The 25,524-nt window shown below is 41.5% G+C and overlaps 2 protein-coding genes across 4 annotated transcripts in view; one reads left to right on the top strand and one right to left on the bottom strand.

Annotated features, from left to right (window-relative positions):
* col5a2a (collagen, type V, alpha 2a) overlaps positions 1-5,198 on the top strand; it is an 81,886-nt gene extending 76,688 nt beyond the window's left edge. Inside the window, exon 54 of the mRNA XM_060928937.1 lies at positions 2,607-5,198. Coding sequence (XP_060784920.1) covers positions 2,607-2,753 — 147 coding nt within the window. The 3' untranslated portion in view covers positions 2,754-5,198. The remainder of the gene's footprint in view (positions 1-2,606) is intronic.
* A 77-nt stretch (positions 5,199-5,275) lies between these two features.
* The window catches only part of gulp1a (GULP PTB domain containing engulfment adaptor 1a), a 392,227-nt gene continuing 371,978 nt past the window's right edge, over positions 5,276-25,524 (bottom strand). For all 3 annotated transcript variants that reach the window (XM_060928939.1, XM_060928940.1, XM_060928938.1), the window contains 2 exons: positions 21,521-21,615; positions 5,276-6,179 (listed from right to left, as the gene is read on the bottom strand). In XM_060928939.1, the coding sequence (XP_060784922.1) occupies positions 6,108-6,179; positions 21,521-21,615 (167 nt within the window). In that variant the 3' untranslated portion in view covers positions 5,276-6,107. The remainder of the gene's footprint in view (positions 6,180-21,520; positions 21,616-25,524) is intronic.

Below are 25,524 nucleotides of genomic sequence, written 5' to 3'. Positions count from 1 at the left end.
GTTCCTGCGTCTAGGTAGCAGGTTCTGGCGTTGTGGTTTCAGGTTTGTGCGGGTCAGATGATCAGCAGCATTGTAACCAACTGATGAGATTTTGAAATTGATCCAAATAGGGTCAAAGTCACAGAATGGTCAAATGTCTGAAATCGATTTTCTTCAATAGCTTCCTTCCTGTTTGAAATACACTAAACCGGTCACTTTAATAGGAACGTGTTGTTGGTTCTAAGATCCCTGTTCTTGGCTGCAGGAGTGGAACCCAATGTGTTCCTCTGCTGTTTCATGCTGAGATGCTTTTCTGCTCACCACGGTTGTACAGAGTGATTATATGAGTTACTATATCCTTCCAATCTGTCCATTTCCCTCTGACCCTCTCTTATCAACAAGGCGTTTGTTTCCACCCACAGAACTGTCGCTCACTCACTCAGTGTTTTTTGTTTTCTGCACCATTCTGTGTAAACTCTAGAGACTGTTGTGTGTGAAAACCCCAGGAGATCAGCAGCTTCTGAAATACTCAAACCAGTCCATCTGGATCAAACCAACACCCATACCACAGTGAAAGGAAGAAAGTCACACTTCACCGTGAGATCACAGTGTTTCCTGTTCTGATGTTTGAACATCGTGAACGTTAACTGAAGCTCTTGATTTGTATCTGTGGGATTTGATGCATCGTGCTGCTGTCGAGGGATCGGCTGATTACAGAACAGCAGGAAACAGCAGTGGGATGTAGGGGTGTTCCTAATAAAGTGGCCAGCGAGTGTATATTTTAAGAGTATTTGAAGCATGTAGACTTGTTGACAGCATTGGCGTATAGTTCTACTTGTCTTAATGCCACATCTTATTGCATCCATCATCTATGGTGGTTTAGATCAGTGTTGTAGTCGAGTCACTAAACCTCGAGTCTGAGTCCAGTCTCAAGTCCCCACTGTTGAAGTCCGAGTCAAGTCCAAGTCATGAAAGAAAATTTCAAGTTGAGTCTGAGAACAAGACTCCAATGGCACCATGTGACGGTGTCTGTTGCTGCCTTTATGTGAAAGCGTCTCTGCTACTGTGCTGGACTAACGTTCCTGCTCCACTGCCTCATTTTAGTTAACAGGCTACAGATAAAAAGCTTTTTCATCACTCAGCAAGCCCCGCCCACTATCAACAGAGCAAATAACATGAGAGAGGGTTAACACTAGTTAGTTCATCACTCAGCAAGCCCCGCCCGCTATCAACAGGGCAAATAACATGAGAGAGGGTTAACACTAGTTAGTTCATCACTCAGCAAGCCCCGCCCGCTATCAACAGGGCAAATAACATGAGAGAGGGTTAACACTAGTTAGTTCATCACTCAGCAAGCCCCGCCCGCTATCAACAGGGCAAATAACATGAGAGAGGGTTAACACTAGTTAGTTCATCACTCAGCAAGCCCCGCCCGCTATCAACAGGGCAAATAACATGAGAGAGGGTTAATACTAGTTAGTTCATCACTCAGCAAGCCCCGCCCGCTATCAACAGGGCAAATAACATGAGAGAGGGTTAACACTAGTTAGTTCATCGCTCAGCAAGCCCCGCCCACTATCAAGAGGGCAAATAACATGAGAGAGGGTTAATACTAGTTAGTTCATCACTCAGCAAGCCCCGCCCGCTATCAAGAGGGCAAATAACATGAGAGAGGGTTAATACTAGTTAGTTCATCGCTCAGCAAGCCCCGCCCACTATCAACAGAGCAAATAACATGAGAGAGGGTTAACACTAGCTAGTTCATCACTCAGCAAGCCCTGCCCGCTATCAACAGGGCAAATAACATGAGAGAGGGTTAACACTAGTTAGTTCATCACTCAGCAAGCCCCGCCCGCTATCAAGAGGGCAAATAACATGAGAGAGGGTTAATACTAGTTAGTTCATCGCTCAGCAAGCCCCGCCCACTATCAACAGGGCAAATAACATGAGAGAGGGTTAACACTAGCTTGTTCATCACTTAGCAAGCCCCGCCCGCTATCAACAGGGCAAATAACATGAGAGAGGGTTAACACTAGCTAGTTCATCACTCAGCAAGCCCCACCCACTATCAACAGAACAGTGAACACAGTGTGTCATTTCCTTCTCTGGGTGGAGTCTTACCAAATGACGATTGAAGTTCGAGGTCGTCCCCTCGATAGTTCTTCTACATATGGAACACACAGCAGTGCATTTTTTCCCACTGCACGAGAAGTCTGTATTAGCAGCGTGGACAATCCTAGGCGTGTCTCTCCGGGCATTTTAGCGCCGTTAACGTTAGTTTGTTCCTGAACATGATGTATGAACCGGTGAATGTGCATTCTCTTACACAAAATTAGTATAAAATTAATGTAGATATAAATATCTTGTGCCAAATTATTATGGCATGTTACAAAAAATAAAGAAAGAATCCAAGTCCTCATTTTCAATTTACAAGTCTGAATGCAGTTAATGCACGAGTCCGAGTCATCAGTGCTCAAGTCCAAGTCAAGTCCATAAAATTAGGGCACGAGTCGGACTCAAGTACTCCAAGCCTGGGCTAGATCTTATTTGAAACTTAATTTGCCTTCAAAACCTCTACAGTGTTGTGTCACGGTGATTAACTGCTCTTTCTTTCTCTCTTTTCACAGCAAGCAAACAATAACTGGGGAAAGACCGTTTTTGAGTACAGGACACAGAAAACGGTGAGGTTACCTATCGTGGATATTGCCACTGTGGATGTCGGTCGCCCAGATCAGGAGTTTGGCATCGATATTGGGCCTGTTTGTTTTTTGTAAAATAAAAATAATAAATAATAAATAAATAGAACAAAGATGCATTGAAGAGAATCCTGAGACTCTTGAACTGACTGCTGAGAAGCTCAGCCTTGTACATAACGTACTGTGGACTGTTCCAGCCCTGTAGCAGGATATTTATTGTGCCTTTCCAATAACTGGCCCTTATTAGTAAGTTTTTAATTAAACTATTAAAAAAAAAAAAAAGCCATTTGTTTGGTTCTGTTTGGCTTGACTCTGATAGATTAGTGAACTCCAGTCCATCGTGTGCTGTTTGAAACCGAGATCCGTTCCAGCAATTCGAAAGGCGACACCAGTTTAGAAATGAAACACATTTAAATATTTTTGTGATACTTTTTTTTCTTTTTAACAAATCACATGGTGCTATAGAGGAAAATGTGTCTTGGTGAAATGCTTTATGGCATTATGAGTGGTTTCTCCTGAAAACTGTTCTAAAATTGATATCTCTATTCTGTTACATTTGCTTTGTATGACGTTTGAATGCAATTGACCATTAAATACTGAATACATCGAGTCTTTAGCGTAAGCTACCTCGTCTTTACAAACTGGGACAAGTCAGTGGTGCAATGTAACGTCACAATGTCACACTTCTCCCAGGAAAATAATAATAAAGGTACCGATCAGGGTGAGGGGGTGCAAATAAAATCTCTTCAACACTGACGAACTCAGCGTCTCATTAAAAACTTTTTTTTTCATCATGAATTTCAGTTCATCTAAACATTTCATGGGCTGTTCTTGTGCCATATTTAATGTTCTGGGTTTGAACCACACTGGATTCATTGGGGATCCAGAACATGAACTGCAGAACATGAGCATGTTTTGTAAATACAGTAACAGAGATAATATCGAAGAGCCCATGATAATGATGTAACCATTAGGAAGCAGTCATTTCTCAAGCATGTTCCACATTACCAGCCTTGCACTTTCCTTTTTTTTCTTTAAAAAAATCTCTAAACTTTGCATTTTTATAGCGTGTCATTGAAAATTAAAATACAATATTATTTGGCTGATGGGGGAAAAATTAAAAGAAAAAACATATATATTTTATTTTCTTCATGTATATTGCTTTGCAAATTAAAACATATGCTTGGTGAGGCCAACGTTCCATTTGTTGTTCTATTATTCCAATTCTCTTCTTTTGATGCATGAAATATTTTTAGCACAATAAACTGAGTTGTACGTTCATATTATTTACGCTTTTGGTACATGTTTGAGAACTAACACAGTGCATCGTCTCCTTTCTGACACTTCTTTAAGTAAGTTGTTTTCAAATACTGCTGGCAAAAGACTGAAGTTCAGCTTTCACTCGACGTCAGAGATCAGTAATCAAAATGTTCTCTCATAAATCCTCTCAAAATTTCAAATGTACGTCTAAAATATTTTATTCCCTCCACATTCACTGGATATGAGCAATCGTACGCTCTGATTGGCTACTCTATTACTAGGCTATCAGCTCATATACCATGAGTAGAGAAAAACAAAATGGCGGCGCGTGTTGCTGAACCAATCGAGGACGAAATAAAAACTGTACTCGAAAACAAAACCCCAAAAATGCAAAAAAAAAAAGCAACAAAATATGGAATAAAAGTATTTGATGGTAAGAACGCATCTTTTTTAATTTTTCAAGAATTATTATCACATTTTTCACAAATTGCTCCTGTCATTTCACTGGTTTGTTTACATTCTAAGCAGAAATTATTTTGTCGGACGTTTTGTATAAAGTTTTTATTTATCTAATTTGCAAAAAAATAAAAATAAAAATGCTCTCTTTCTCAAAATCCAGTGACTGTGGAGAGAATAAAACAGTTATTCCACTCAATCTTGTCGTACACGAGCTCATAGCCGAAGAGGCGCATATCAGCTCACGTACGACTCAATTTTATGGAACAACTTAATTATTCAACATTGTGTGTGTTGTACTGTATTAAAGCTGAGCTATTTTAATTTTTATGAAATATCAGTGTTGACTATTTTGTGAATACTATTCTAACTCTGATGTTATTTAATATATGTTTTGTATACACTTATAATGAATAAATGATGGAGAGATACGTTCACAAACAAGCTTTACACAGGAAAAACATCTCACCCAGATCATTCCAGTGGGACGGACGATCCAAAGTGACTCCAGCGTGTTTCATCCACGCCGTCTCCGTGGAACACGAGGTTTACTGGCACGATGAAGATTTCCCCAGACGCACAACTACTGCTCGATTCCCATCACGAGAACTCAACAACTCGTAATGTTTCACTTTTTTTTTTAAAGGATCACAACCGAAATTTGACAGATGGACTGATGCAAACGAGTTCGACGATTTAAAATGTTGTGATAACGAATGCAAGAAAGCAGAAACTCAGGATTATTGTGCAACTCTGTGAAGTATTTTTTGCCATGTCATATCAAAATAAACCCTTCAACATACACCACATCTGGACAAAGTTCTGCTTTCTGATAAACTCTTCTGTGGATGGTCGCTTCACAAAATACACCAAAACGTCACAGCTCACACATTACTGTCTTTAATTAATGACTACAACGGCAAAGGCTAAAATATTGCATACAAAGTAAAAAATAATCAAGAATCAAAACCAAACAAGAAAGAAAAGTCAATATATGGACAGAATATTTTTCTTTTTCTCTCTCAAAGTGCTTCCTGGTGCAAGAATATACTAAAATACATCATAATACCAAAGGAAAATGTAATACAAGTACACATTATAGAACACACACAGTCCGGCTACAGAGTTAGAAAATCCATCAAAAATATTCATGTCCAGTTAAGAAAATATTACAATGATGATGAGAGTAACAAATAAAAAAATAATAATAAAACAAACTGTAAGTTGTTAACAAAGGGTACGTTTGATATTTCAGTATTTGTAAGTGTATTAATTATAATTAAAAATGATACTGCATGCTGTCATGAAGTGGATCTTTTATACAGAACAACATCTGGATGAAATGAGATCAACATCTGGATGAACACAGTGATGGAATATGGTGTGTCTTATGAACCCTTTATCTAAGGTTGGACCATCGGTTTTATTATCTACATCTATCAGTTTCTGCACACACACACATATGTGCACACGCACACACACGCGCACACACACTTTCACGACCAAACTCCATAACCTTGTTACAATTCATATAAAAATAGTGATCTGGCATTCTGCTTTTTAATAGACTTTCTTTTTGTAAACCAAATACCAAATGCAAATACATACAAATCTCATGGTGAAAACACTGACAACGTTTCGACTGTAGACCCAAAATTTTGGCACTTTAATACAAACGGGTGAACAGTTACGTAACAAAGAAATGTCTTCTTGGCATCAGCAGCGACCGTCGAGCGGATCGAGGGAAAAAACAGTGCCCTCTACTGTTAGTCCCATTTTGAACCCCTCCTGAAAAACAAACAAACAAACAAACAAAGATGATACTGTGAGTACGATGATAGTCAGTGAAGTCAAAGCTGCACAAATATAATGGTTAGATTTATTATGTTTAATCTAAATGATATGAGACAAAATATAAACAAAAACAATTACATTTTACATTTAACTTAAATCTGCTTAAGATAAAATGTATTCATGCCTCAGTGGGGAAATTTACATGTTACAGCAGCTCACAGACAGAAAAAGAGTCAGGAATAAACAATAACAAAGAATGGAGTGCAATAAAAGAATCAAAAACCTATAGGGAATATATACTGTATATATATCATTATCTGTAGCCGCTTTATCCTGTTCTACAGGGTCGCAGGCGAGCTGGAGCCTATCCCAGCTGACTACGGGCGAAAGGCGGGGTTCACCCTGGACAAGTCGCCAGGTCATCACAGGGCTGACACATAGACACAGACAACCATTCACACTCACATTCACACCTACGCTCAATTTAGAGTCACCAGTTAACCTAACCTGCATGTCTTTGGACTGTGGGGGAAACCGGAGCACCCGGAGGAAACCCACGCGGACACGGGGAGAACATGCAAACTCCGCACAGAAAGGCCCTCGCCGGCCCCGGGGCTCGAACCCGGACCTTCTTGCTGTGAGGCGACAGCGCTAACCACTACACCACTGTGCCACCCCATATATATATATATATATATATATATATATATATATATATAGTTAGGTCCATAAATATTTGGACAGAGGCAACATTTTTCTAATTTTGGTTCTGTACATTACCACAATGAATTTTGAACAAAACAATTCAGATGCAGTTGAAGTTCAGACTTTCAGCTTTAATTCAGTGGGTTGAACAAAATGATTGCATAAAAATGTGAGGAACTAAAGCATTTTTTAAACACAATCCCTTCATTTCAGGGGCTCAAAAGTAATTGGACAAATTAAATAATTGTAAATAAAATGTTCATTTCTAATACTTGGTTGAAAACCCTTTGTTGGCAATGACTGCCTGAAGTCTTGAACTCATGGACATCACCAGACGCTGTGTTTCCTCCTTTTTAATGCTCTGCCAGGCCTTTACTGCAGCGGTTTTCAGTTGCTGTTTGTTTGTGGGCCTTTCTGTCTGAAGTTTAGTCTTTAACAAGTGAAATGCTGCTCAATTGGGTTGAGATCAGGTGACTGACTTGGCCATTCAAGAATATTCCACTTCTTTGCTTTAATAAACTCCTGGGTTGCTTTGGCTTTATGTTTTGGGTCATTGTCCATCTGTATTATGAAACACCGACCAGTCAGTTTGGCTGGATTTGAGCACACAGTACGTCTCTGAATACCTCAGAATTCATCCGGCTGCTTCTGTCCTGTATCACATCATCAATAAACACTAGTGACCCAGTGCCACTGGCAGCCATGCATGCCCAAGCCATCACACTGCCTCCGCCGTGTTTTACAGATGATGTGGTATGCTTTGGATCATGAGCTGTAGCACGCCTTCGCCATACTTTTTTCTTTCCATCATTCTGGTAGAGGTTGATCTTGGTTTCATCTGTCCAAAGAATGTTCTTCCAGAACTGTGCTGGCTTTTTTAGATGTTTTTTAGCAAAGTCCAATTTAGCCTTTTTATTCTTGAGGCTTATGAGTGGCTTGCACCGTGCAGTGAACCCTCTGTATTTACTTTCATGCAGTCTTCTCTTTATGGTAGATTTGGATATTGATACGCCGACCTCCTGGAGAGTGTTGTTCACTTGGTTGGCTGTTGTGAAGGGGTTTCTCTTCACCATGGAAATTATTCTGCGATCATCCACCACTGTTGTCTTCTGTGAGTGTCCAGGTCTTTTTGCATTGATGAGTTCACCAGTGCTTTCTTTCTTTCTCAGGATGTACCAAACTGTAGATTTTGCCACTCCTAAGATTGTAGCAATTTCTCGGATGGGTTTTTTATGTTTTCGCAGCTTAAGGATGGCTTGTTTCACCTGCATGGAGAGCTCCTTTGACCGCATGTTTTCTTCACAGCAACATCTTCCAAATGCAAGCACCACACCTCAAATCAACTCCAGGCCTTTTATCTGCTTAATTGAGAATGACATAATGAAGGAATTGCCCACACCTGCCCATGAAATAGCCTTTGAGTCATTTGTCCAATTACTTTTGGTCCCTTTAAAAACAGGGTGGCACATGTTAAGGAGCTGAAACTCCTAAACCCTTCATCCAATTTTAATGTGGATACCCTCAAATGAAAGCTGAAAGTCTGGACTTTATGTCCATGTCCATTATATAACTATAACCGGAATATGTTTCAGTAAACAGGTAAAAAAAACAAAATTTGTGTCAGTGTCCAAATATATATGGACCTAACTGTATATGTACTGTATATATCTATGTGTAAAAATAAAAACGTAAAAAAAAGTAAAGGCACGGGTTATGTATGTAATATACACAACTAAATATTGCACTAATAAAATACTTGCAACTGAAATAAAAGTAGAAATATTGCCCCAGGTACTGAATGAGACACTACTGAGAGTGTCCTGAGTGGGAGCATCACTAACTGGATGGGAAGCACCACTCGGAGAGATCAGCTGGCTGTCAGGAGGGTGGTTCACTCCGCTGAGAGAATCATCAGGACCACCCTCCCTAACCTACAGGACATTTATTCCAACCGCTGCAGGGACGGAGCCAGGAAGATCGCCAGCGACCCCAGCCACCCAAATAATAGACTGTTCTCCCTGCTGCCTTCAGGGAGACGCTACCGACAGCTGAAGGCCAACACTGAGAGAATGAGGAGGAGCTTCTTCCCTCAGGCCATCAGACTGCTGAACTGTTCACAATGATAACAAGGTACACTACTATGCACTACTGCACTTTGGACTTTAAGGACTCGTAACCACACAATCATCACATCTCTGCCATGCTTCCACTCATATATATATATATATATAAATGTATTTTTTTCTTCCCCCTTCCCCTTTATTTCTATAGTTTTTAATTTATCTTATCTATACACTTTTACACTCGCAACAACCTAAGGTACATAAGAATTTCACTATAATTACTTGTAATTATATGTGACCAATTGAACTTGAATGTTATTATACAGCATAACATAAATAATGAGGATGGAATATGTGTGTAAAGTAACCAAAAAATGACAAAAAAAAAACCTGGCTATGAACATAATTGCGCACGACAATATAAATTTAACAATAATAATAATAGAAATGAATAAACCAAAAACTTGACAAAATCCTCTGGAATTTGTTTTGAATTCCTGATTATAAACTGAATTTCCAGACGTTTACCCAACACGCTCACAGTTGTGTGTATCAGCACAGATCCAAACAGTGCATGAACTGCATTAAAAATTCATTCAACATCTATTCTATCCGGGCGTCACGGTGGTGTAGTGGTTAGCGCTGTTGCCTCACAGCAAGAAGGTCCGGGTTCGAGCCCCGTGGCCGGCGAGGGCCTTTCTGTGCGGAGTTTGCATGTTCTCCCCGTGTCCGCGTGGGTTTCCTCCGGGTGCTCCGGTTTCCCCCACAGTCCAAAGACATGCAGGTTAGGTTAACTGGTGACTCTAAATTGAGCGTAGGTGTGAATGTGAGTGTGAATGGTTGTCTGTGTCTATGTGTCAGCCCTGTGATGACCTGGCGACTTGTCCAGGGTGAACCCCGCCTTTCACCTGTAGTCAGCTGGGATAGGATCCAGCTCGCCTGCGACCCTGTAGAACAGGATAAAGCGGCTAGAGATAATGAGATCTAGTCTATCCATCCAAATGGGTTTCTGGATCTCAGAGTAATCCTTCTACATCATTACAAGTTCAAACAGGATGATGTTCATTGATATTTATCCCACACTGCATTTGGTTCTCGAATCTGATTGGTCAGAAGGTGTTGATTCTTTTTTTTCTATAACAGCAGCTGTGATAGTAAGGCAGATAACACACCGCAAACACACATCGACACTGGTTGTGGAGGATAAAGCAGGCTAACATTAAGCTTCAAACAACTCCTGGCCTGCTCAACACTTGGGTCTGTGCCAGGAAACACAGATTTAATGGGATTCTACCAATTCTGCCAAGAAGAGTGGTCAAATATCCAGCCAGAACTCTACCAGGAGGTTGCTGATGGTGAATAACAGCAGCTCTTCATGGTGAAACTTGCTAAGGGAGATTTAACCAAATATAAGTTGTGCTGTATGTAAATTTTTGACCCTATGTTGATTTCAGAAAATCCTAAATAAATTAGAATGTGTGCGCCAAATTCTTGCTTTTTTTTATTAAAGGTGTGTGTTGTATGATGATTTGGACACAGATAAAGAACAGTTCAAAGAAATCACTGGAAGCCCAATACTGCAAGGACTTTACCACTTAAATCAATCAATCAATCAATCAATCAATCAATCAATCAATCAATCTATCTATCTATCTATCTATCTATCTATCTATCTATCTATCTATCTATCTATCTATCTATCTATCTATCTATCTATCTATCTATCTATCTATCTATCTATCTATCTATCTATCTATCTATCTATCTATCTATCTATCTATCTATCTATCTATCTATCTATGGTGATGGACCAACTGTAAACCCCGCGTTCCACTTCACTCACCACACCACAGGATAACAACATCCAAATAACACATGGAGAAAGAGCAACAGGATGTTATTAACTCATCAGACAGACAGACAGACAGACAGACAGACAGACAGATAGATAGATAGATAGATAGATAGATAGATAGATAGATAGATAGATAGATAGATAGGCAAGTAGAGAGATAGACAGATAAATAGACAGGCAGGTAGAGAGACAGACAGATAGACAGGCAGGCAGGTAGAGAAACAGACAGATAGACAGACAGGTAGACAGACAGACAAATAGACAGGCAGGCAGGTATACAGAGAGACAGACAGACAGACAGATAGATAGATAGATAGATAGATAGATAGATAGATAGATAGATAGATAGATAGATAGATAGATAGATAGATGGCTGGAAAGATAGAGAGATAAATGGACAGATGGACGGACAGAGGCACAGTTAGTTTTATGGCACAGTGTGCGGTAAGTTACAGTTGGACATGGGTTTATCTCACAGTGAGAGCATTCGCTGTTCTTCAGGTCAGTGCCTTCAAAACAGATTCAGTCTCATCAGAAATAAAATAAAAATACCAGTTTAAAAATACAGTAGCTAAATCCAACAAACTAAAAAAAATAAATTAAAACAAAACAGAATAAAAGCAAATACAAATAGAAAATAATATCAACTGAGTTAAAAGTGAAACAGAAGCGAAACAGCTGATATTCCACTGATATCACTTTTATTAGTATAAATACACAGGTGATTGTAGGAAATTGAGCGCTCTGATTGGTCAAGAGATTTTGACTATTTCTCAATAATCACCTCGAGCGACTCGGCAAAATGTCTCCAATCGCTTCATCACCGTCAGTGAGGAAGAATTACAGACGATGAAAGAAAACGCTGTTTCTAAAAGCACTAAAGATGCTCCGAAGTTTGGTCTCAAACTACTGAAAGGGAAGGCAGGGTTGGGATTTATTTTATCAATTTCACAGCAAAGTATTTTATGTGACTCGGCGTAGATCAGTGACACAAGTCTGCGCCGCAAAGTTATTACACTTACATACTGCTTTGGAAGTTTGAAATAAATTATTTTTAATATGATTTTTTTAAATAATCACCTGTGTATTTATACTAAAACAATTATTCGCCTCAGGCTCAGCGACCGTCTCGGTTCATTTTCACTGATATTCACTTCACCTTTGGTGAATAATTATTAAATACAAGTGTTTCGCTTTCAAACCTTTTCAACACCGACTTCAGATGGAAAGAAAGACGATGACGATGGTGTGGGTTTTTTCTTTCTTTCCCTCTTTTTCCAAAAAAAAAAAAATCAACATACACTACCGTTCAAAAGTTTGGGGTCACTTTGAAATGTCCTTATATTTGAAAGAAAAGCACTGTTCTTTTCAATGCAGATCACTTTAAACTAATCAGAAATCCACTCTATACATTGCTAATGTGGTAAATGACTATTCTAGCTGCAAATGTGTGGTTTTTGGTGCAATATCTCCATAGGTGTATAGAGGCCCATTTCCAGCAACTCTCACTCCAGTGTTCTAATGGTACAATGTGTTTGCTCATTGCCTCAGAAGGCTAATGGATGATTAGAAAACCCTTGTACAATCATGTTAGCACAGCTGAAAACAGTTGAGCTCTTTAGAGAAGCTATAAAACTGACCTTCCTTTGAGCAGATTGAGTTTCTGGAGCATCACATTTGTGGGGTCGATTAAATGCTCAAAATGGCCAGAAAAATGTCTCGACTATATTTTCTATTCATTTTACAACTTATGGTGGTAAATAAAAGTGTGACTTTTCATGGAAAACACAAAATTGTCTGGTTGACCCCAAACTTTTGAACGGTAGTGCAAACTGTATCGAAAAATCCCCAATTATCAAAAAAATTGATGTAAAAAATCCCCTAGCAAACACAAACACTTGAATGACTTGAATGACTTCTACGAAAATGTTCACAACAGCGTGATACCAGTGAATGAATGATGAAAGGAAAGGAGAGAGAGAGAGAGAGAGAGAGAGAGTACAAACCATCTCTGCCGCTGTGAGCAGTAAGAGGAAAGAGAGAAAACAGAGGTGTAAAAATACAGTTAGAAACCCTGTCTGATAAAGCCACTGCAGTGGAGCTCTGCTCGCTGGGCATCGGAGGAGAATATTTCTCACCCACACCCACATGGACACTGTTTTTATTTCATGTTTCCCAGATTGCTGTACACTGGTTATCACGAAGCGTTTCCTGGTTGTGATGGTTTCACGTGTGACGTGTTTTCTAAGCAGAGGACTTGTTCCCATGCACATAGCAATGAAACTTATCAGAATATTTATTTAGGAAAATTAACAAACCCAGCTTTCATAGCTGTGTGTCTAAAACTAAACACTGACAAGCAAATCTGAATGACTTACATGTGCATGTGTTTAGTTCGCTTTAATCAAATTAACCTGGACACCTAAAATTTGACAGATGTCTCTACAGGCATCACTGATCATCATTTACCCATTATTTATTTATTTATTTATTTATTTCAACACAAATAACCAATATACAGTAAAATCCAAAACACATTCATCACATCCTTCACTCTCATCTGTGTTTTGTCACATCATGTGAAAAAAATGTTAACACATTAGAAAAAAAAAATCGACACGACGACAGCACATATTTCAGCACAACACGTCTCGACATTACTGTGCAGCCGGTTTGCTAACTGGGAACAGAAGATCCTGGCACATGTATTTAGTAGAGACTCCTTTTAACCATCATCAACTTCAAAGTGCGAGATAAACCCATCGTTGTTGTAAGACAGTGCCCCCTTCTGGTGATTTATTCACAGGATACTCAGAGTCATCTCACGTTTCCTTCACACAACTGTTCCTCCGTGATTCACTGATGTTCTTTGAGGTGCTGTTTATCTGGAAACATGACTGACTACAGTCAGAAACGGAGTCAAACACGTGGCTTAGAGAAACCGATGGCACAGTTTAACAGAGTCCAAACAACGCTGTGTGGACATTTACTGATTAGGGAACATGCTGCACGCCATGGAACTGAGACGTAATTTGCTGACCAGTGTGTTAAGACTGGTGGAGAGAGAGAGAGTGTGTGTGTGTGTGTGTGTGTGTGTGTGTGTGTGTGTGTGTGTGTGTACACATGTATATGCTATCTGGTTAAATTTGTAGCTGTGACTGTTTGTAAGATCAAACCCAAATACTGAGGAACCAGATACTCAGTGAAACTTTAGTTATTCCCTCTCTTCACTACGACCACTTCCTGTCAGTCTCCATGGGCGGAGCCACTTTCTTAATTTTTTTAATTCTTATTTTATCTTATTATGCTTGTGTATGACTATTAGGTGTGGGAGGGTATAACCTACTGAAATGTGAAGTTTTGGTGGTTTGGAGAGCATGTCTTGTGCTCTCTTTCTCTCTCTCTCTCGAGGTTGGAGTGGTAAAACTTAGGCTACATCCACACGACAACGGCAACGAGATTTTTTTTTTTAATATCGCATCCACATGGGCAACGGATCAGTAAAATTTCAGGTTCATATGGCAACGCAATGCTTGCTGAAAATGATGCAATACACATGCCACACCTCTAGGTGCGCTGTAAGACGGTCCCATCGGAGACACCAGAACAATAGAAGTAGACGCATGCGCATAAACCCCTTCTTCTGTAGCATCAGCCACATAAAGTTTTGATTATTAATCAGTAGCGTAAAACGAAAGACGCAGAAAGAGGAATGAATGGGGTAGATGGAGAGAGAGAGGAATGAATGGGGGTAGATGGAGAGAGAGGGGAATGAATGGGGGTAGATGGAGAGAGAGGGGAATGAATGGGGGTAGATGGAGAGAGAGGGGAATGAATGGGGGTAGATGGAGAGAGAGGGGAATGAATGGGGGTAGATGGAGAGAGAGGGAGGAATGAATGGGGGTAGATGGAGAGAGAGGGGAATGAATGGGGGTAGATGGAGAGAGAGGGGAATGAATGGGGGTAGATGGAGAGAGAGAGGAATGAATGGGGGTAGATGGAGAGAGAGGGGAATGAATGGGGGTAGATGGAGAGAGAGGAATGAATGGGGGTAGATGGAGAGAGAGGGGAATGAATGGGGGTAGATGGAGAGAGAGGGGAATGAATGGGGGTAGATGGAGAGAGAGAGGAATGAATGGGGGTAGATGGAGAGAGAGGGGAATGAATGGGGGTAGATGGAGAGAGAGGGGAATGAATGGGGGTAGATGGAGAGAGAGAGGAATGAATGGGGGTAGATGGAGAGAGAGGGGAATGAATGGGGGTAGATGGAGAGAGAGGGGAATGAATGGGGGTAGATGGAGAGAGAGGGGAATGAATAGGGGTAGATGGAGAGAGAGGAATGAATGGGGGTAGATGGAGAGAGAGGGGAATGAATGGGGGTAGATGGAGAGAGAGGGAGGAATGAATGGGGGTAGATGGAGAGAGAGGGGAATGAATAGGGGTAGATGGAGAGAGAGGGGAATGAATAGGGGTAGATGGAGAGAGAGGGGAATAAATGGGGGTAGATGGAGAGAGAGGGGAATGAATGGGGGTAGATGGAGAGAGAGGGGAATGAATGGGGGTAGATGGAGAGAGAGGGAGGAATGAATGGGGGTAGATGGAGAGAGAGGGGAATGAATGGGGGTAGATGGAGAGAGAGGGGAATGAATGGGGGTAGATGGAGAGAGAGAGGAATGAATGGGGGTAGATGGAGAGAGAGGGGAATGAATGGGGGTAGATGGAGAGAGAGGGGAATGAATGGGGGTAGATGGAGAGAGAGAGGAATGAATGGGGGTAGATGGAGAGAGAGGGGAATGAATGGGGGTAGATGGAGAGAGAGGGGAATGAATGGGGGTAGATGGAGAGAGAGAGGAATGAATGGGGGTAGATGGAGAGAGAGGGGAATGAATGGGGGTAGATGGAGAGAGAGGGGAATGAATGGGGGTAGATGGAGAGAGAGGGGAATGAATAGGGGTAGATGGAGAGAGAGGAATGAATGGGGGTAGATGGAGAGAGAGGGAGGAATGAATGGGGGTAGATGGAGAGAGAGGGGAATGAATAGGGGTAGATGGAGAGAGAGGGGAATGAATAGGGGTAGATGGAGAGAGAGGGGAATGAATGGGGGTAGATGGAGAGAGAGGGGAATGAATAGGGGTAGATGGAGAGAGAGGAATGAATGGGGGTAGATGGAGAGAGAGGGGAATGAATGGGGGTAGATGGAGAGAGAGGGAGGAATGAATGGGGGTAGATGGAGAGAGAGGGGAATGAATAGGGGTAGATGGAGAGAGAGGGGAATGAATAGGGGTAGATGGAGAGAGAGGGGAATGAATGGGGGTAGATGGAGAGAGAGGGGAATGAATGGGGGTAGATGGAGAGAGAGGGGAATGAATGGGGGTAGATGGAGAGAGAGGGAGGAATGAATGGGGGTAGATGGAGAGAGAGGGGAATGAATGGGGGTAGATGGAGAGAGAGGGGAATGAATGGGGGTAGATGGAGAGAGAGAGGAATGAATGGGGGTAGATGGAGAGAGAGGGGAATGAATGGGGGTAGATGGAGAGAGAGGGGAATGAATGGGGGTAGATGGAGAGAGAGAGGAATGAATGGGGGTAGATGGAGAGAGAGGGGAATGAATGGGGGTAGATGGAGAGAGAGGGGAATGAATGGGGGTAGATGGAGAGAGAGAGGAATGAATGGGGGTAGATGGAGAGAGAGGGGAATGAATGGGGGTAGATGGAGAGAGAGGGGAATGAATGGGGGTAGATGGAGAGAGAGGGGAATGAATAGGGGTAGATGGAGAGAGAGGAATGAATGGGGGTAGATGGAGAGAGAGGGAGGAATGAATGGGGGTAGATGGAGAGAGAGGGGAATGAATAGGGGTAGATGGAGAGAGAGGGGAATGAATGGGGGTAGATGGAGAGAGAGGGGAATGAATGGGGGTAGATGGAGAGAGAGGGAGGAATGAATGGGGGTAGATGGAGAGAGAGGGGAATGAATGGGGGTAGATGGAGAGAGAGGGGAATGAATGGGGGTAGATGGAGAGAGAGAGGAATGAATGGGGGTAGATGGAGAGAGAGGGGAATGAATGGGGGTAGATGGAGAGAGAGGGGAATGAATGGGGGTAGATGGAGAGAGAGAGGAATGAATGGGGGTAGATGGAGAGAGAGGGGAATGAATGGGGTAGATGGAGAGAGAGGGGAATGAATGGGGGTAGATGGAGAGAGAGAGGAATGAATGGGGGTAGATGGAGAGAGAGGGGAATGAATGGGGGTAGATGGAGAGAGAGGGGAATGAATGGGGGTAGATGGAGAGAGAGGGGAATGAATAGGGGTAGATGGAGAGAGAGGAATGAATGGGGGTAGATGGAGAGAGAGGGAGGAATGAATGGGGGTAGATGGAGAGAGAGGGGAATGAATAGGGGTAGATGGAGAGAGAGGGGAATGAATAGGGGTAGATGGAGAGAGAGGGGAATGAATGGGGGTAGATGGAGAGAGAGGGGAATGAATGGGGGTAGATGGAGAGAGAGGGGAATGAATAGGGGTAGATGGAGAGAGAGGAATGAATAGGGGTAGATGGAGAGAGAGGGGAATGAATAGGGGTAGATGGAGAGAGAGGAATGAATGGGGGTAGATGGAGAGAGAGGGGAATGAATGGGGTAGATGGAGAGAGAGGGAGGAATGAATGGGGGTAGATGGAGAGAGAGGGGAATGAATAGGGGTAGATGGAGAGAGAGGGGAATGAATAGGGGTAGATGGAGAGAGAGGGGAATGAATGGGGGTAGATGGAGAGAGAGGGGAATGAATGGGGGTAGATGGAGAGAGAGGGGAATGAATGGGGGTAGATGGAGAGAGAGGGAGGAATGAATGGGGGTAGATGGAGAGAGAGGGGAATGAATGGGGGTAGATGGAGAGAGAGGGGAATGAATGGGGGTAGATGGAGAGAGAGAGGAATGAATGGGGGTAGATGGAGAGAGAGGGGAATGAATGGGGGTAGATGGAGAGAGAGGGGAATGAATGGGGGTAGATGGAGAGAGAGAGGAATGAATGGGGGTAGATGGAGAGAGAGGGGAATGAATGGGGGTAGATGGAGAGAGAGGGGAATGAATGGGGGTAGATGGAGAGAGAGAGGAATGAATGGGGTAGATGGAGAGAGAGGGGAATGAATGGGGGTAGATGGAGAGAGAGGGGAATGAATGGGGGTAGATGGAGAGAGAGGGGAATGAATAGGGGTAGATGGAGAGAGAGGAATGAATGGGGGTAGATGGAGAGAGAGGGAGGAATGAATGGGGGTAGATGGAGAGAGAGGGGAATGAATAGGGGTAGATGGAGAGAGAGGGGAATGAATAGGGGTAGATGGAGAGAGAGGGGAATGAATGGGGGTAGATGGAGAGAGAGGGGAATGAATGGGGGTAGATGGAGAGAGAGGGGAATGAATGGGGGTAGATGGAGAGAGAGGGAGGAATGAATGGGGGTAGATGGAGAGAGAGGGGAATGAATGGGGGTAGATGGAGAGAGAGGGGAATGAATAGGGGTAGATGGAGAGAGAGGGAGGAATGAATGGGGGTAGATGGAGAGAGAGGGGAATGAATGGGGGTAGATGGAAGCCGGTACGCCAACATTCTGAGATCCTCCAGAATTCTTTAATGGTCCGGAATAAATTGAATGCTACACGTTGATGGATTACTTTGTTCTTCTACGCCCTTTTTGAGGAATGTATTGTCGGACTTAAACCAACATCTGAAGAGGTGAGATCGTGCCTTTTTTTTTCCTATGTTTGCTGGCAGGATTGTTTTTGTTTTGGAAAGCGCACGGGCGGTGTGCGGTTTGGTACTGCTTACGCAGTGTTTGGACTAAAGACTCTGCCCTAAGGGCTATTCTCTCACTCTCTCTCTCTCTCTCTCTTTGCACCATTATACAATAAATATTCACATTGAAAATATTTTGTAAGCGCGTTTCATGAACCAAGTTATAGGATTTGTTGACAACTCGCATCGAGTTCATTACACTTCTACCCGGCGTGAAGCACTGACAGCCACGTGGTTGTGATGTCATCGTAAACAAATCCGTTCTACTCATCCAGACGACTTCGCAACGGCGCCGTTGCCAGATTTTTCCACTCTGGAACCCGTTCTCAAAAGATTTCGTTTTGGGGCACCCAAAACGCCGGTGCCGTGTGGACGCCAGGCCGAAACGATAAACAATTTTAATCAGATTCACCTGAATCCGTTGCCGTGTGGACAGGGCCTTATACTCTATGTAAAGAGGGGGTAGTGGAATGGGATAATGCATATTTGCACTGGCTTGGACATTCCTTTGCACACTTCGTTTAACTTATGGTGTGTGTATGAGTGCGTGCGTGTGTGATTGTGAAAAATGACTCTGCTATGTATGCTTTATGAGGCTATCCACTTCTATTCTACTGGTCTAAATCACTACAAATTGCTCTAATGACAGATTTGGTGACATTTCCTGTACATTTTATTTATCTTTTTTATTACATCCACCTGCCAAGGGACTACAGGCGGAAATTAGCATGTACTGCTATAACCTGGGACAGACATCTGTCCTTACCACAAGGATAATTTGTACACTGTCCCTTTTAAAAATAAAATAAACTCTAAACTCTTGTCTGAAACATGGCCATCCGATTATTATTAATAAGGTTGCTGTTACCTCTCGCAGCTTTGTTGGATGAGGTTATGTTTTCGCCTCCATTTGTTTTTGTTTGTTTGTTTGTTTGGTTGTCTGTTCCCAAGGTAACTCAAAAAGTAGTGAACAGATTTGAATGAAATTTGGTAGAAAGGTGAGTCATGGGCCAAGGGACAACAGACTAGATTTTGATGCAAATCTGGATCTGTATGCAGATCCAGGATTTTTTCTTTTTTGCCTCTTCCCAAAAAGTACTTCAAAAAGTAGTGAAAATATTTTGATGAAAGTCGGAGGAAAGGTGGGCCGTGGGCCACAGAACAACTACTGAGATTTTGATGCAAATCCAGATGTGTGTCTTGGCACAGGTATACACTCTACCAAGTTCCCTTCTAGTTATCAATGTGGTTTTCAATTTCATATCATGAAATCTGTCTGATTTGGTATATCTCACTGTTTAATGATAACAGAACACCCACTACAATATTTCTGAGAAATCTGAAAGTTCATTTCTTCTTTTTCCAGAGGTGAGCATCATCTCATCTCATCTCGTCTCATTATCTGTAGCCGCTTTATCCTGTTCTACAGGGTCGCGGGCGAACTGGATCCTATCCCAGCTGACTACGGGTGAAAGGCGGGGTTCACCCTGGACAAGTCGCCAGGTCATCACAGGGCTGACACATAGACACAGACAACCATTCACACTCACATTCACACCTACGCTCAATTTAGAGTCACCAGTTAACCTAACCTGCATGTCTTTGGACTGTGGGGGAAACCGGAGCACCCGGAGGAAACCCACGCGGACACGGGGAGAACATGCAAACTCCACACAGAAAGGCCCTCGCCGGCCACGGGGCTCGAACCTGGACCTTCTTGCTGTGAGGCGACAGCGCTAACCACTATACCACCGTGCCGCCCCATGAGTTTGTCATTTTGCTTAATTTCTGATTCACAATTAGTATGATTCAGCTTATTACAATTGCATACAACAATTTCATCACAGCAAGGGGCTTATGGGCAACTGAAATTTTGTGGGATCCCATAACTGCCACCACATTTCACCCCACTAGCGATGGCCCTGTTTTTAGCTGTTGATGCTGTATTGGTAAAACACTAGCATATGTCATAAAATAGAGCTGAATATTATACGAGCTATGACTTTTTTTTTCCCCCTTTTGGGTCCAATGGGGATCCTACTTAGGCCATATGCAGATAGTGAGAGCCACATTAGGTCATTTTATATGGATTTAGATTAGCATTTTGCCACCCCAGTAAAGCTGTTGGTTCTGACCTAGCCACCCTATTGTAAAAAGGTCAGTCTACACCTCTTTTAGTTACTGAATAATATGCTTTCAGATTGATGAACTGGGCATTAATATGATACTTAAAGGGATTAAACACATACAGTACCAGTCAAAAGTTTTCCACATCTTCTAATTCAATATTTTTTTCTTTATTTTTATGAATTAAAAGTCTCTTCATGTCTTAAAGTAATGATGGATGTCGTTTCTCTTCACTTAGTTGAGCGGTTCTTGGTATAATACTGTATGGATTACTGCAGTTGTGGTGTTGAATCAGTCTATTTACTGTTTGATCTCAAACGCATTAAGAAGGTAAGAAATTCGTCCAATAATCACCTTTTGTCTTCAGTTTTGTTCTACAACAGAGAAAATACAAAATACAGAAAAACCTCTGAATGAGTAGGGGTGTACAAACTTTTAACCAGTACTGTATCTTCTTTAAAAACAAAGACAACGGAGTTTTGTTCGGTACAAATGGTGTTCAGGTTGAGATGAGGGCTATATTCACAGCAAGGTCACAGCAGGATGTACACAGCTGGGAAAACACGCTCAGACTAATTACAGTGAGTGCAAAAGTCACGTCCTCGTAATGTTCCATGACTCAGTTACGGAGAGACGCTGGGAGAGATTTTCCTCTGACTGATATGAATGATAATGACCGATGGGAGTCTGTGCTCTGTGCCAGTGCATACTGTCTGTTCCAGCAGCTGCCGATGTGCAGCAGTCCAGTTGCTGAACTCATTTATTTGTACAATTATTTGTCCATAATTCAAAGGCATGCGGTCACCTGCATCTCATCCAGCCGCGACTGAACGTCTGGGGGAAAGTCAGCGCCGCCGCAGATGAAAGGGTCGAAGGGCTCAGCACCAAACAGATCCCTTCCTGACGGACACAACATGGACAGAATGCCATCAACAACACTGGCAGGGTGGATACAGGCTAGACAAATTAATACCAGGGTTACGAACACAAATATAAAAACATTTGTAGAGACCATATTTAATGTTTGAGAAGACAGTCATGATTTATACAGTGAGATCACTATCTTTCTTAATGGCATTAACTTTTTTTGCGAGAATTCATCCATGCTGACGATACTACTCTTTACTCCAGTGATTCATCGCTCGATCTTTTGGAAATCACAGTCAACCAAGATCTCGTTTCAATCAGTGACTGACTGACTGACTGACTGACTGGCTCGATCGATCGAATCAATCAATCAATCAATCAATCAATCTATCTATCTATCTATCTATCTATCTATCTATCTATCTATCTATCTATCTATCTATCTATCTATCTATCTATCTATCTATCTATCAAACAGAAAGGCTATCACCATTGGTAACAGTGATACCATCCCTACTTTCACTCTCAAGAACAAGGCTCCTGAGCAGAAAGACAGTTTGGAATGACTTGGCGTTATTATTGACAGTACCTTGTCTATGAATTTTCATATTAAGAACACACAAAGTAAACACTAAACTTTCAGCCATCAAACTAATAAAAAATGCGATCTCCATCAACACCGCTGTGAAGCTATATACCGTAAGGCATTTTGAATACTGTAGTCCATTACTCCTGGGGATTACTAATGCTCTCCGTGATAAACTTGAGAAAGCCAGTCGTTTTGGTCTTAGATCTATTTTCAAACTGCCTTATGACTGTTCGTTTCAAGCTCCTTTAGACAGGGTCAATCTACAGACACTTAACAACGATGGTCATGGCATTCCTTGTCCTTGGTTTATCAAGTCTCGGTCTCGACCTGTGATCTGAACTACATAAAGGAACTCTTCCAAATACAACAAAGCCAACAACAAATACAACCAACATCGAACAGTAAATGGATTCACGGATCATTTACCGATCTGGTGGCACGTGTGGAATGATCTCCCTACAGAACAGAGATATCTTGATTCTCTAATCAAGCTTAAAAGCGCTATAAAGAAAACACATCTCACCAGTAGCACACTGTACAAATGTAATATTTGTGATCAGTAGAGTTAAATTGCATCTAGTTATATTTTTGACTTAACGACATTTTATTTTTTGAATTTAATATTATGTCTGATATAAGACCTCCTTGATATAATGATATATATTTGATATTTATCTATTAAAGTAGTTTAATGCTTGTTTTTTTTAAATATTTTTTATTTAGATCTTTCATGAGTTTGAATCTATTTGTTACGAGTCTTTGACTCATTGTGCATTGATGATAAATAAAGCCATGATGATGATTGATGATGAGCACCAACGGACCAAAGATGCCCAGGATTGGGCTGTCTAGCTTGACGTAAAGGGCCATTTTTCTAAATTCTGAACTGCCTTTGTTTTATTTTATTTTTTCTAAATATATATCATTTGTTTCTTCAAATTTCATGGCTTGTAATTAAACGCAATAGACGTTTTCTTCTTAAGTTTAATGGAGATGTTTGAACCAACATCTCCTCTACTTCGACACTGGAACTCTCATTAATATGATGTTCGATGTTACAAATGGTGAGTGAGAAAGGAAGCTCTTGCACTTTTATTTTTAGGTCCAAACAACCAACAAATTTGCACCAGACACACTAAACACTTCACAAATATTCCAATCTAAACATTCATAATGTGCTTTAACGTGTTTCAGGGTGGAATTCTCACTGAAGAAACCTTCACTAACTATGAACATGTCTTTATACTCAGCAGATGCGCTACAACCCCAATTCCAAAAATGTTGGGACGCAGTGTAAAATATAAATCAAAACAGAATGCAATGATTTGCAAACTGCATGAACCGTTATTTTTTCACAATAGAACATAGACAACACATCAAATGTTTAAACTGAGATGTTTTACTATTTCATGAAAAATATTATCTAATTTTGAATTTGATGGCAGCAACATGTCACAAAAAAGTTGGGACGGGGCAACAAAAGGCTGGAAAAGTAAGTGGTACTAAAAAGAAACAGGTGGAGGAACATTTTGCAACTATTTAGGTTAACTGGCAACAGGTCAGTAACATGATTGGGTATAAAATGAGCATCCCAGAGAGACGGAGTCTCTCAGAAGTAAAAATGGGCAGAGGTTCACCAATCTGTGAAAAACTGCATCTACAAATTGTGGAACAAATTTCAGAATAATGTTCCTTAACATAAAATTGCAAAGACTTTGAATATCTCATCAGCTACAGTATATAATATAATAAAAAGATTCTGAGAATCTGGAGAAATATCTGTGTGCAAGGAACAAGGCTGAAAATCCATACTGGATGCCCGTAATCTTCGGGCCCTCAGGCGGCACTGCATTAAAAGCAGCCATAATTCTGTAATGGAAATCACTGCATGGGCTCAGGAACACTTTCAGAAATCATTGTCTGTGAACACAGTTGACCGTGCCGTCCACAAATGCAGGTTCTAGCTCTATCATGCAAAGAAGAAGCCATATGTGAACATGATCCAGAAACGCCGCCATCTTCCCTGGACCAAAGCTCATTTAAAATGGGCAAAGTGGAAAACTGTTCTGTGGTCAGATGAATTGAAATTTTAAATTATTTTTGGAAACTATGGACACCGCATCCTCTGGACTAAAGAGGAGCGGGACCGTCCGCCTTGTCATCAGCGCTCAGTTCAAAAGCCTGCATCTCTGATGGTATGAGGGGGGCATTAGTGCACATGACATGGGCAGCTTGCACATCTGGAAAGGCACCATCAACGATGAAAGGCGTATATGCAGGTTTTAGAGCAACATGCTGCCATCCAGATGATGTCTTTTTCTGGGAAGGCCTTGCATATTTCAGCAAGACAATGCCAAACCACATATGGTACTGCATCCATTACAGCAGCATGGCTTCATAGAAGAGTACAGGTGCTAAACTGGCCTGCCTGCAGTCCAGACCTTTCACTAATTGAAAACATTTGGTGCACCATGAAACAAAAAATACGATAAGAAAGACCCAGGACTGTTGAGCAGCTAGAATCCTAGATCAGGGACAACATTCCTCTCCCAAAACTCCAGCAGCTGGTCTCCTCAGTTCCCAGACGTTTACAGACTGTTGTTAAAAGAAGAGGCAATGCTACATAGTGGTAAGCATGGCCCTGTTCCAACTTTTTTGAGACCTGTTGCGGCCATCAAATTCAAAATGACCTTATTTTTTTTCTTAAAATGGTACATTTTCTCAGTTTAAACATTTGATATGTCGTCTATGTTTTATTGTGAAAAATATATGGGTTTACGCAGTTTGCAAATCATTGCATTCTGCTTTTATTTTTTTCATTTTACACAGTGTCCCAGCTTTTTTGGAATTGGGGTTGTACATTTGCTTTAAAAATCTGAAAACAAGAATGTTTTAACTAAAGAGAAACTAAACATAGAGCAAACACTAATGCATGCTTCACCATCAAACGTTCAATCAGAAAAGGATGAAAAACTAATGCAATCAGGAGTGTGCTAGGATTATAATACATTAGTGAGATGATTTAATCCTTTAAACTGCTGACTGAAGTTTTAATCAGTAATGTATAATGGGCCACATTGGAGAAAATAACCTTCCCAACCATTTGCAGGAATACTGATAGAGCTCCAGCTGATGGAAATACGGCTCTAACTGAGGATAATAACAAACAATAACGGACAACAACTAGGTCTCGTCTCCACCCTCATTCCCCCATCTCTCTCTTACACCCAAGTGCAATATATCCAGTACATTTCCAACAGTACAGTTCTATTGCTGATGGACCTCTTCGTGCAACTTTGTTACACTGCAATATATATTTTCATATTTTTCTTCTTTGTGTAATATATATTTAT

Source organism: Neoarius graeffei, chromosome 9, assembly GCF_027579695.1.
Source record: "Neoarius graeffei isolate fNeoGra1 chromosome 9, fNeoGra1.pri, whole genome shotgun sequence".
NCBI lineage: Eukaryota > Metazoa > Chordata > Actinopteri > Siluriformes > Ariidae > Neoarius > Neoarius graeffei.
The sequence above is the reverse complement of the archived record's forward strand: the minus strand, read 5'-3'. Positions and strand labels throughout refer to the sequence as shown.